We start from the raw sequence: 14037 nt of genomic DNA, 5'->3' as shown, positions 1-14037 counted from the left end.
TACTGAAATAAATGAACTTTTCCACGACATTCTAATTTATTGAGATGCACCTGTGTATATATGCATGAAATTACTCAACATAATATATACACACAACATAAATATAATATTATAATTTACATCTGCAAAGACATTGTTAGAAGCCTTCCCCTGTGGCCATCCGGCGACTATTAGAGCAAATTTCTGAGCAAATTTCCGGCGATGTTGTTGTGAGACACCATAGACACCATACATGATGCAGATGAGCACCGTGAGTGCATCGCCTGTCTGGGCAGTGCCCACGCAGAGGCTGTGCTCACCGGGACGGAGTGCTCTCACTGTGAGAGCATGAGTCTCGACGTTCCGCGCTCGCGGATCGGGAGCCTACGAGGAAGAAACAGCGGGGTTCAAACACCAGGCTCGAGTGAACTCACTCCGGCACAGGTCCCGTGTGCTTCACTCTCCCCACAACGCCTCGACTCGCCTGTGTGCTTGTGTGCCACGTGAGGATCAGCGCCCCTGAGGAGGAAGTTGTCGCAGATGACTCAATGTCATTGACAGCCTCAGATTCAGAGGAGTGGGTGTGTTCCGGCAAATATCCTGACACCCTCCCTCCGACGCAAACAACATGGCCCAGCGTGGACAGCAAGCTGATCCATGTTCACACCAAGGCTGTGGAGGATCTCAGCCTAGCTTGGCCGGCTCTGGCAGGCTCCAGCCTGCTAAGCCGGTGCCACCTCCGTCCCAGCCCCAGCCTATGTCTGACCCTGGGCTTCAAAACAGTTCCCGTTTGGCCTTATTTTAGTGATTTAAAAAATTTTTTTTTTTTCCACTAACCATGCATAAACCTTTTTCCTCAGAAATACAAATTTGTACATACATGCTGATTACATATTGTCGTAGCACAGTTTCCACCAGGGGAATGGCCTCCTCCTGGGCTTGGTCCAGCAGGATTTCTATCGGTGACATCTTGTCAGGGAGTCTCTGTCACCAGTCACCAGATCTGGACTCCATGTCCCAGAATCCTCCCTGGCTCACACTTGTTCTCAGTCACAATCACCATCACCTGGAGTTCTAATCACCCGCGCCTGCTGCAGCTCGTCACCTTTATCTGCTCACTCTCCACACTCCCTCCTCGTGTGGTCTACCGTTCACGTCACTGAACTATACCAGACTCACTACCTGAACTTACCTGTGTTTGCTTACCTTAGATGTTCCTGTGTCTAAATCTAAATAAAAATAAATAGAAATATCTTAATAAATCAGCCACAGGTCTAAAGTGTAAGCAGACGTTTTAATGTTTAGTTATCTCTATCATGATTAAGCAGGGCTTTCATGTTGCGCGTGCTGAAGCTCCTCCACACAAGCGCGATCTCTCTTCTGAATTGCAAATAGCAAAAATGCACCTTAGACAAATGTTTGAATATTTTGCATATAAAAACAGCTGGCGACTCTGGTGAGATAGAATTTGCAAGATAATGTATCTATAGCAATAATAAATGTATGTGTGTTTTCTTCATTTCTCCAGTACCGATAGCAGAGCTGTTAACGTCGGCGGTTATCGATACTCTGGTCTTTCATAATTTAGCCCCGGGACCGATTAAATACCGGGTTTCGGTACCCATCCCTATCCCCGAGTCTAGCCCAGAGAGGGCTCCAGTCCCCGAGTCTAGCCCAGAGAGGGTTCCAGTCCCCGAGTCAAGCCCAGGGAGGGCTCCAGTCCCCGAGTCCAGCCCAGGGAGGGCCACAGTTCCCGAGTTAAGCCTACGGAGGGCCTCTGAAACCGACATTCTCCCCAAGGATGTGCCTTTCGGGAGAGGGAGGTAATGTCAGGCAGTCTCTGTCACCAGTCACCAGCTCTGGACTCCATGTCCCAGAATCCTCCCCGGCTCACACTTGTTCTCAGTCACGATCACCATCACCTGGAGTTCTAATTACCTGCACCTGCTGCAGCTCGTCAAGCTCCCCTTTATCTGCTCGCTCTCCACATTCCCTTCTCGTGTGGTCTACCATTCACATCACTGAACTATACCAGACTCACTACCTGAACTTACCTGTGTTTGCTTACCTTGGATGTTCCTGTGCTCCACCGATCCCGCTCCTCCACGTTTGTCCTGCAAAGAAACAAAGTTTCATTACCTCAAGATAATCCATTCTGAAATTGACTCTCTGTGCCACACTCACCTCTCGTCTGCTCCTAATTCCTCCTTGCTGCTCATTCAAAACAAATACCTCTGTGTTGACCACTTACCTCTGTGTCCCTAGCCTGTGTCGTGACACATCTGTGCGGCTGCCGACTGGTCATCGCAGTCTACCTTCACCAGGTTTTATAATTTGGACGTCCCTGCCCTGCAGGCATGGATTTTGTCTGCTAAAGTTTACCTAGTGCCCTCTGTAAGTGGAGAAGGTTTTGTTATGCAGTCCTCCGCCTAAGCGGCTTGGGTCTCATTATTAGCTCATGCTTACAGGAGCCCTCAGTAAGGGCACTCTGGGGCTGGGCTTGCAGAGTGGCTTTGTTCTGCACTTGCTTATAGCACGGCGCTATTGGATGTGTTCCCCATAAGTGTGTAATGCAATGGGAGTGACCGTTGAAAAGGGAATGCTCCCGTTTAATAACGTAACCTCAGTTCCCTGAGATAAGGGAATGAGCGTTGCATAAGCTGCCGTGCTATAAGGCTGCAGTGCAAGTAAAAGATTCTGACGAAATGGCATTCAATGCTGATTTATTTAGCAGTCAGCTCCACCCCTTGTGGCAGGTTGAAGTGTCATTGGTTCATGCAGCTACACGAATGTGAACAAATCAGGCTTCAGTATCAGAGTAAACAAGAGTTTACCCATAAGCGTGTAATGAAACACTTGTTCCCTCATCTCAGGGAACCAAGGTCACGCTAGTAACCGGAGCGATTTGTTTTAAGTTCAGTCTGTTATAGTTTTATTTGTCAACTAAATTGTTTTATGTTAATAAAATGTACTAAACTGAACGAATAGTAATATAAATTTAAAGGAAATACGTAAACCTAAAACTGTGTAAAAATGCATACATTATTTAAAGTACTGTATTGTTTTTAACAAATGCTGTATATACACTATAAAAATATTTTTCAAAGTTGTAAATAAAACAAACATTCAGTAATTGGAGTATTTCAGTCTGCAGTTTAAAATTTCATGTTTAATTCTGTTACTTGGTTTTTCTTTGTAATTATTTGTGAACTTTACTAGCAATTCCTGAGTGAAAATTATATCAAAGGAAATTCTACACCAATTTTTTTTCAGTGTAGTTTTGTTCATTTTTTTGAAGGATGACATCAGTGCAAGTCACACAACCTGTCAATGTCTAATTTGTCTAGCTGGCTACAAAATGACAGATTAATCTGTACAAATATACAGTATAAGTTCAAATGCAAACTAATATCTAATTATATTGAGTACTGATTGAAAGGCTAGGCTAATTGACACACTTGGCTAAAAAAGAGGTCAAACTCCATTGCAGCTGTCCAACCAGGTCACCAACACCAGGATAAATGCTCAAACGAGGGCTTGGCTGCTGCCCCAAGCTTGTGGTCCAGATTTGCAAGGAAAGGCAAGCTTGAGGCAACCAATTATCCTGTCTGGCTTTCTGTAGCCACAAATGAGCTACTAGCTTTTGGCAATGTTGTATTCCAGTTACTCTGTGTATAAGTCGAAAAAACCAGCATGGACCGGAGAAGCGAAAATATTTCTGCCTCAGATCCTGGATGGGAAAGCATCCACCCTACAATTTTAAGACAGGGAGAATGCTTGGGCAGGACTGTGGACACTATTTAGTATTCAGCACCATTCATCTCCAGTGTCCATAGAAGCTGTTTTCCTCTTTTCCCCTGGGAAAAGCACAGTTGGCAACTAGAGGACAGAGGCTTTTGTGAGCAAACTTATGCAAAACCTGATGGACTGTTACTGTAAATCAGGCCCACTCTGGGTTGTTTCTCTGGCTCTGAAGGAGTCAGGACTAGACGGGGCCGGAGGCCTGGCAGGCAGTATAGGGCGAGACCGGAACGTTCCACATTTCTTTCCTCTTGGGACAGATGAAACACATTCATGACCCCCACACAACACTGAAACAACACCACGCCTTGTTTATTATTCTGAACCACGGTCCTAAAGCAGTTTTATTATTGGCTATGTTCAAAAAAGAAAAAAAGAAAAGAAATGATATCAATGATAAGAACAACAGCTGTTTCGTGACGGACACTAGCAGCTGCAGAATGCCACTGTACCTGACACAGCAACAATTCCATCGGCATGAGCACAACAGATATTTTCCGGAGCTGTTCATATCTCATATCCAGCTACATCCCAAAGGACAGGAGAAGACACAAATGTTGAAACTAGTTCTGTATAAGACACTATAAACATATATGGCTAAAAGCTGTTCTACTCTCTTCTGTCTTTCTGTTGTTTATTATTCTGAGAAGTGCCAGCCATTAGTATCCAGTTTTACTATCAAACTATCTTACAATGTCATTCAACACTTGTAGTTGTACCTGCTGTGATACTAAATCAGTGCTACATAAACGACTGTTAGTTTACGGATGGATGGTGACCTCTGCTGCTTTGTTTGTCTGCCCTTTAACTCTGAACTCAGCAACTAGTGGGCTCCATCAGGACATCTCAGCAAGACTAATAAAGAATTCCTCATTTACCCAACTAATCCAATAGGAAGTCTAGGAAATTAAACAGAAAACAGCTTCAAGGATAAATAACACCAATATTTTTGAATCTGCTTGTTTTATCATTATATTTAGATATTTTGGTGAATTTCATGAACACTAAGAACATGTCCCCCATTTCACAAAAAAAAAAACTGAAATTTTTTTATTTACATATTTAGCATTATGACATTATTTCCATGACAATTAAGCAGATTTTTGCCGATTACTCATTAAACCCCCGATCCCCAAATTGTAAATTATGTATTTAATATTTGGGTATGTATTTAAGTAGTATTTGTTGAACTGTATTTAATTTATGGGATCATAAAAAAATAATAACATATTTTTTATATTAAAGTAATTACATAAAGTATATAAAATATGTATAATCATATATTTTCTTCAGATTTTGCCATTAAATGGTCATGTCATACGCTAATCTGTCAAACTAAGCATGGTAGCTTTGGCAAGACTAACATTTCTAATATTTTACTGGAGAAAGCACATAATTCTCAATCAAACAGAGTAAATGTTTAAAAACTGAGAACAGTGGCATGCAGCATGTAGGACCACATCAGCGCTGTATGATACAAACATGATCTCAAAACTCAAATTTACACAATTCACATATTGTATACAACAAGAGTTCACAAGGCCAGTGCTTTGTGATGAACCGAGTTATGGAATCCCTGAGATTATTACAGGCTTCACATCTAAACAATGGAGTTTTATTGAGTAATCTGTCCAAGTGTGAAATAGCCTACATATATACACACACCAAACAAAGTATTGGCTTAACAATAGAAAACTGGAGCGCACAAATGCCATAACGGTTCTATCCATGATGTATTACATCATAACATCTAAAGAAAATGCCTAAATAATTCCCAACCTATCAGTGTAAAACTAAACACATTGGTGGCTACATAACAGCGTGGTGTAAAATAACATGGCTGAACAAAGCACCGTGTGTTTGACCCCTATACAGGTGTCTGCACTGCAAAGTGTACAGCAATGAGACTTTTACAGTAAAGCAACCAGCACTGCAATATGGTCATCTAATGTCCAAAAAGAAAATGGATTGCTAAACTGACCACAACAAGATTTACATCAAGTAGTTTCTCAGACATACCTGTGCCATGTCTCTGTGGTCACAGCCTGTTTGGCATCCTAACAGCCACTCTTCTCAGAAAGCTGATCTGAGTTCAGCCAGACTGGTTCCCAGAGTCCATTCATCGCCCTGACTGCTCCTTAAGCACTGAGACTTCAAACTGTGACATGAAAACAAAGGAGGAAAAAGCCCATCCCAAAACACAGAGTGAACAAGAGAGGGAAAAAAGGAACAAGAGAAAAGGGCCAGTCAGGACAGCCTGATGCCGCTAAGAAATTGAGGTTTTCTGAATAAAGAGAGGGAGAGAAAGAACCAATCACAGAGGAGCGGACTCCCTCCTCCTTTTCACCCCGGAGGATGCTAATCATTTCTCAGAGCAGTCTGACAGGTCAAGTCGGTGCGCTCCTTTTATTTTCATAACAGTGTGTTTTCATGGCAGCGTATCCTCGTGAGATTTTCCACAAACAAGTGTTTTAAAGAGATAAAACTTGCAGAACAGGTGGACAATAGAGGAAGGAATATAAAACGCTTTCTTTCAGGTAAAGTGTTTTGAAAAATAAGCTGTTGTATTGATGTTTTAGTCTTATTAGGTAACTCCACAGCCCATTAAAGTACAAGTATCCTTTCATTGACACCAGACTTTGTCATTATCATTAATATTACTAAACATTACTGGCCATTTTTACAATGATTCACTTTTAAACTAAAATCAAACTAGTCAAGGCTCCCTTTACCTCTCCCTTTAAAGTATGCGTGAACCAGAAATTGCACGCAGAAGTTGTGTATTTCTAAGTTCTAAGTTCTGTATTGCAAAGTCAAGTCAAAGCAGAATTGACTGTTGAGTGTCTCAAAGCAATACACAGCAGTGACTTTCCTGAATAAATGTGTTTTTGAACAAATTGGTTGAGTGAATAATTCAATGACTCACTCATAAAGACATTTAAGTAATTTATTCCTGAAATAATTAGTTTTTTAGATTAATCAGTCATTCAATGACTCACTCATAAAGACGTTTACGTGATTTGTTCCTGAATTTATCAGCATTTTTTAATGAATCTTTTGAGTGAATGATTCATTAATATTGTAACCTGCAGAAAGATTCCCATCACTGAAAAATTCCCACCACTAATTCACAGACTGACAGTCTTTTGTTATTATTATTATTATTATTATTATTATTATTATTATTATTATTATAGTTTACATTTTTAATTCAGTAATTGTGTATTGCAATGTCTAGGTTTAACAAATTTGAAATCTTTCCAAGTACCCCCCAGGCTGAGAATCACTGAACAATTATAAGAGGAAGGAAGCATCAACTCCCATTTAAAAGTCCAATTATATTCATCTGATAAGGACTCAACAAAGTCATGATCCACAGGTCAACATTCATAAATGATGTCTATGTAGTCCACCTGAGCAGGTTTTAGTGCTTTGAGGCAAGAGGAAATAAACAAACAGCTTCCCAGTACAAATCTGGCACACCTCCTGCAGCCTTTTGCCTGCGGCAACCACCTCCAAAGAAGAAGAGTGTGCGTGAGAAGTCGCTTTATTCTAAAAGGAGAGGGAATGAAAAGAAAAGCAAGCACTTCCAGATCTCTTTGTTTAGGCCATAACGAATACCCCTGAATAACTGTCGCTCTCTCTCTTTCTCACTCTCCCTCTGTCTCACCTAGCATGAAGCACGAATCTTGCACTAAATACTATCATATTATAGTCATAATGAATGCAGCCACCAAATGAAAGGCCATTGTTCCCGCCAGACATGTGACTTTTATTACTGCGAGTGATCAAAATCAGTTATTCAGTGTTGGGCGGGTTGAGGGGGAGCGAGCACAGAGGGAAGTTGTCAGTCAGGAGCTGAAAGAGGTCACAATGCAAGCGGGGCGGTACATGATAATGAGGAGCTCTTACCAATGCTTGACTGATTAACGGACCATGTAAAAATGAGTTGAACTTCAAAAGCACAGACAAAACTCTGATCCGAAGCACAGAAACAATACAAGTACTGCCAACTCTCTTTAGCTCCTCTTTTCACATCTCAGTGGTTCCCAGACATTTTTAGTGAGTACAGTAGTGTTTAACCCATTGTCTAAAGACGTCTAAGGAGAGTAATTATGGAGCGTGTATCCAGAGAACTTTACCCAGGGTGAAGTTTACCCTGGCAGTCCGCTACTATCATCCGCTCACCACATGAGAGTTCACCGCAGCCAATGCAGCAGTCTAAAGCCAAGCCTGAGGTTCAGCACTGGGTCATGAACATTGTGACATTGTCACAAACAAGAAGGGCAATGCTTGGATTTCTGAAGATGATGTGTTATTATTAGAACTAATGTAGGAGTTTATGACTGATGCAGCATTATTTGCATGTTTGTGGCATTATAACTCATGCCTCTAGCTTGCATTGCCTGTAGGGCACAACCCTTCAAAGCATACTTTACAGGAGCATGTGACCAGAAATCCAAGAATATATCTCCAGGCTTACTGAATATAATGGAGCACCGTTTAAAGAATGCAAATACTTTGTAATACATAAATTATATATAACCCTGATTTTCATAAGTCTCAACTGAGAGCAAACTGTGCAGATGGAACCATTAGACTAATATATAAATATACAAACATACATGTGTACCAAGTTAAATCCCAAAGTTAAAGGTATAGTGTCACTCAGATATATTGTAAATGAAATTTCGCCCTGTATTGTGGGAGACACCTGTAATACTCAAAGGCTAAATGCCCAGAAGATGATTTAAGTGGCACTGCTGACTTTATTACTGTAAAATAGGTACAAGCTGAGACATGAAGAAGCAGATTAGAGCTGAGCTGGAAAAGCATGAAATTCTACCAGTATTTCATCTTCTGCAAAATCCCTTTCATTAAAGGCAACTGTTTGTACCTTCACTAAGTTGCATAATTAGTTTTATTTAGTATAAAACGCTTTTTTATTGTATTTAAATGATAATTAAAAAAATACATAAATATATAATTATATAACTCTATATATAATATTATAATTAGAATCCAATTCTTATATTTTACTGAATTTAAAATGTATTTCTTGTGATAGTTTTATTTGTATGCACTGTAAATATATATTATTGTAAATATGCAAAACAAATTCTGTTCTTTATATTCACCAAAGAATTCTGGAAAAAAAAGTATCATGGTTTCAACAAAGATATTAAACAGCAACCGTTTTTTATCATTGATATTAATAAGAAATTAAAATGTTTGAGCACCCAAACAGAATATTAGTTATTAATAATGATTTCTGAAGAATCATGCGACACTGAAGACTGAGTAATGGAGGCTGAAAATTCAGCTTTGCCATCACATGAATAAATTACATTTTAAAATCTATTAAATTATTTTAAACTGTAATAATATTCACCAATATTACTGTTTTACTGCATTTTTTTCTCAAATAAACGCAGCCTTGGTGAGCATAAGAGACTTTTTTCATAAACATTAAAAATTCATACCAATCCCAAACCTGTAAACAGTAGTGTTTCAGTGATCTTGTAGAATCGCTTATCTTCACTGCTTTATTGGTGTTTAGATGAAACCTCATTCCAAAGAAAATTCTGAGGTACAGCCAAAGCAAGTCCAGATGTTCCAAAAGGCACTATTGGCTCAATTATTAACAACAGAAAGCTACATAAATCACCCAGACAATGACTGAAAGGTTGTGCCTCACACTCTCAGTGTGAATAAGCAGATCTGTGAGAGAAGCACAGCGAGGCCAAGATCTCTTTGAGGGATATACAAAGTTCAGTATGGAGAATGTAGTAAATGTGCAGCAGTCAACCATATCAAGAGCTCTGCACAACACTGGCCTATAAAAGAGGGTGGCACAATAGATGCCATCACTCAAATGAATTAGACTATAGCACTCAAGAGAACCATAAACTATAACAGAGCTCACAATGAAAGATTTTATGGTTAAATGGCACAAAAATGTAATCTATATATATGCGCTGCACAAATCTAACACAACCTGCACTTCAAAAACAAAGCACCAAGAAGTGTGGCAAATCCTTCACCACTAAACCAACCAGAAGAACAGCAAATCTGCCAGGATAAATGGGTCAAATTCTTATCCCAACATACTTAACCCTATAAAGCCTACTGTATCATATTTGATATACAAATTTATAATGCATTTAAATTATCAACATGATCAAACTTTGCTGTACCTGTTGTACACAATCTACAACATGCACACATGTTTTATCATTCTAAAACGCCCCTCTTCAGGTTGTGGTACACGTGTCTTTTTACTGTGAAGTCTTTGCTGATTTTTATAAAGTAAACGTAAGAATAACTTTTACATTGTTAGTAAAGAAACTATATACATCTATAAATCTATATACATCTTTTTTTTTTAGACATCATGTTTAAATTTGAGTATCAAATATGATACAGCAGGCTTTTGAGGAACATTTATTTCTACATCTGTTCATTGTATCACATGTTTTGCCCCTCAGAGTAAAAACTACCAAGCTGATCATAAAATTAAGCATTTAAATATCATCTTATCACAACATACAATTGGAAGATAAAGAGTGACAACTGATATTTATATGTATTGTATCTAAGTAGTTTGCTAAATACAGTTGCGATGTCTAAGAATTTCATCATACTTTTTGCCATATAAATATAGCAACTGCACCAAATTGCATATTCTGCTCAATTTGGGCCTCTGAATAACATTGAGGTGTTCTTTATTTATTTATTTATTTTGTTACAAATATTTTCTAATATTAAAAAATTATATTTTTTTGTTAGTTTTGTGTTTTAGTGCATTTAAATAATAACTCTGGAGAGGATTACGGGTCCTAATAATTTTCGTGACTCTAAACAAGGTTTCCTTATGCTATTAATATGATGCAAGATGCCTGTAAACCAGTTTGAATTCACCCAAAGCTGTTTGAATGGGTGGAATTTACAGGCTATGATTCTACACATCAAGTTCTGTCTTATTTTGCTGCACATAACTTCAGGAAAGAATTGATCATTATAACACTTCTGCAGGATGATTTAACCTGACCCCTGACCTCAACATAATCACAGTTCAGCCTTAAAATTACATCATTAGTGCCTACAAAATCTTGTCAATGCAAAAACTTTCAAGCACCTGCAAACAAGCATTCAGAATGACTCTATGAACCTCCTATTAATATATAATTCCTACTGAATGAAAAATATTATGCAATAATATTAGGTAACATTTCAATAAAACAAGTAAGGGAAGTGAACAAATTGTATGACAGGAATCAACAACTACTGCTGTAGGGAGGAGTGGTAAACTATCAGGACTAATCATTCCATTAAATAAGAGGCAACAGTGCCTAAAACCACAATGAATAAACCAACATCATTTTCTGGCCTGTTCATACCTGATCAGCACAACACAACACACTGCAAACCTTCTGTTCATGCTATCAGGCGAGTGCACCAATCATCTGCAGACACTAGACTTCAATGCATTGCACAACTCCTTAGCAACATCCGACAAGTTAAGGCACAGCCTCTACAGGGGTTAAGGCAGATAAGCTGTTGGCAGCATGTGAGGAGAAGCACAGTATGTCCTGATGGTGCATGCTTGCTCCTCAATGATGATTACATCAAACCCTTTGGCTGAAAGACGCTTGGTGGGATTAAATTCAAATGAATGGATCCTTATATTAAATGGAAAATGACAGATCTAAGAGTATTCGATAATAAGCTCTCACTGCATCCGTGGTTAAACAATCTAAATGAACTGAATGAGAATTATGGCAACAATTTAGTCCATATAGATTTGCTACAGTGTGAATTATGTGTGTTTTTCTGTATGAGATTTGAAGAGTACAATCAGGTTCATCAAACTCAAAAGAAAGACTAAGCTTACCTGGGGAAGAACTGGCGACGGTCTTAATCGCTGGAGACAAACAAAACGGAAACATATACAAGACCGATTCAATGTGTGTGTTAAATTAAAGTACCAACATTTCTGTACAAAACAATGCAGGCATTAGCCTTACGGCAAATTGTTGACGTTAACGCAAACCACAGGGAACTGGTACAGCATTACTGGAACAATCGTAAGATATGTTTAATTAGTGTTTAATTAGGGTGAGGTAAACAAGATTTTCTTAGCGCATAGCCCACACCTTCAATATTATGACTTATTTTGAGGTAAAACAGGTATCTTGTAATGAAATTAGTATTAAAGTCTACTATAAAGCATCATATGACCCCTTTAAAAGTAATGTTACCAAATAAACATGAAAGAGAAAAATGTAACCCATGGTGCTTGTTAAAAGCTACTGTTTCTTTTTTTTTAAATCATAAAAGTCTTAATAAATACATGCCTTTGTTTGATCTACTAGCCATCCATATGGTGCTCTACCATGTAAAAAAGCTCCTGCTGAGCTTCAATGTCAGTGTTCATTCTTTAACCAATCAAAACAATTAAAACCAGTTCAAGGTTGTGCTGTGTGACCTCCGACCTGAGACAGCCGGCTCTGTTTCATTACAAGACTGCTAAGGTAGGTAACACTATTTATATCATCTTTTATTAAACCAGATTATAGCCATCCATATGGTGCTCTACCATGTAAAAAAGCTCCTGCTGAGCTTCAATGTCAGTGTTCATTCTTTAACCAATCAAAACAATTAAAACCAGTTCAAGGTTGTGCTGTGTGACCTCCGACCTGAGACAGCCGGCTCTGTTTCATTACAAGACTGCTAAAAGGTAGGTAACACTATTTATATCATCTTTTATTAAACCAGATTAAGTTGTCAGATTTTATTTTAATTTTAAACCATTAATACATTAGGAAGCCTCACAGGAACAGGATCACTGATCGTCTTTGAAATGATAGTGCCTACCAAAAAATACTAATTATATAAACTACAGCCTTTTATTCCCTAAATAGCTGAAACCACTTTGTTGCTGATGTTTGGGCATGCAGAGGTTCTAGATACGCCTTGCTTAGAATAAAAGATGCTAAACCCCAGATAAACCCCTTATAGGTCATAAACCTTGAGAAGTTGTTGTGATTTACAGCTGCTACATTCATGGAAAGGTTCAAATGGCAGCAGTTCAAAGGCTGGTAGAGGGATAGCGCATGGATGCAGTCAGCCAGTCATTATAGACGTTTCAGTGATGAAGATTTCACACCTTTCAACTGCATCATACTATAATATGATTGGGGTATAAAAGGGGTGAGATTGAGGGGAAGGGTTGGGTAGTTAAATACTGATGAGCTTAACAGACCCCCCGGGATAGAGCAGGTGGAGGGTCTGACTCCACTCAAAGCAATTTAAACTTTTTGACTGGGAGGGAATCTGCTGTGAAGCAAACCTTCACCATCTGTTATAAACAAGACCATACTCAGGATCAGCGGTTCTCAACCAGGGGTCTGGGGCACACTAGGGGGCCTCGGCAAACTTCCAGGGGGGCCTCAGTAAATCAAAAGTTGATTTAAATGTAGTTATATTAACATAGTTTGAACTAAAATGCTAAGAAAACTGTAAAGACTGAAAACCCATTTCTTATTTAATAATTATACCTACACATTTTATGACCACGTTTTATTTGAGGCATACATTTCTACTTTTAAAAATGAATTTGTCATTCTGCACTTTTCTACATATTTAAGTGAACTGCGAAGATACAGCAGTTAAAAGAATACTTAATACAAAAATGTATTAATTAATTAATTAATTAACCTGCCAATAGTATAAGAAAAATAAACTTGATTCAAACAGAAAAAAAATTTGTCACTTGATTTAATTTTATTCTTTTATTTTTTCCAGAAAACAAGACTTAACATCTTATTTTATTTGGCTTCTCAAATAAACGTATCTTGATTTAAGAATCTTCAGATATTTGTATTGGAAAACAAGACAAAAAATACTGAGTAAGATTTTTTTTTTAGTGCATGCAACATTTAATGCAGTGACTTTAAGTTTAAGAATTTCTCTGATTTAAGACTGTTTTTAAGACCAGCAGAAACACTGACCTAACCTGCAACATTTTTGGATGAATTTTAACTCAGGAATATAGTTTATACTTTATAGTGGAAAGTTTATGCAAGGCATGCTTAAACTACAAAACATTATTTTAATTTTAATTTGAAAAAAATAAAGTCAAATTGTATATTTAAAGCCCAGTAAATGAAAGCATAATATTTTTTTTAGTTATATGAAGAAAAAAATATATAGCAAAAATAAAATGTGTCTTTATAGCAATGAGAATAACGTACA

General features: G+C 38.2%; 1 protein-coding gene across 6 annotated transcripts in view; it reads right to left on the bottom strand.

Annotated features, from left to right (window-relative positions):
* The window catches only part of LOC107677765 (rho guanine nucleotide exchange factor 4), an 86257-nt gene that overhangs the window by 70515 nt on the left and 1705 nt on the right, over positions 1-14037 (bottom strand). For 4 of the 6 annotated variants that reach the window (XM_016472788.1, XM_016472830.1, XM_016472803.1 and 1 more), the window contains exon 2: positions 11675-11704. The exons of 1 other annotated variant lie outside the window; for it this stretch is intronic. In XM_016472788.1, coding sequence (XP_016328274.1) covers positions 11675-11704 — 30 coding nt within the window. Of the gene's footprint in view, positions 1-5799; positions 5847-11674; positions 11705-14037 lie in introns of those variants that run through there. One more of the 6 variants, XM_016472820.1, reaches the window with a different exon arrangement.

This window comes from Sinocyclocheilus anshuiensis, unplaced genomic scaffold, assembly GCF_001515605.1.
Source record: "Sinocyclocheilus anshuiensis isolate Anshui unplaced genomic scaffold, SAMN03320099.WGS_v1.1 scaffold1299, whole genome shotgun sequence".
Lineage (NCBI taxonomy): Eukaryota > Metazoa > Chordata > Actinopteri > Cypriniformes > Cyprinidae > Sinocyclocheilus > Sinocyclocheilus anshuiensis.
The sequence above is the reverse complement of the archived record's forward strand: the minus strand, read 5'-3'. Positions and strand labels throughout refer to the sequence as shown.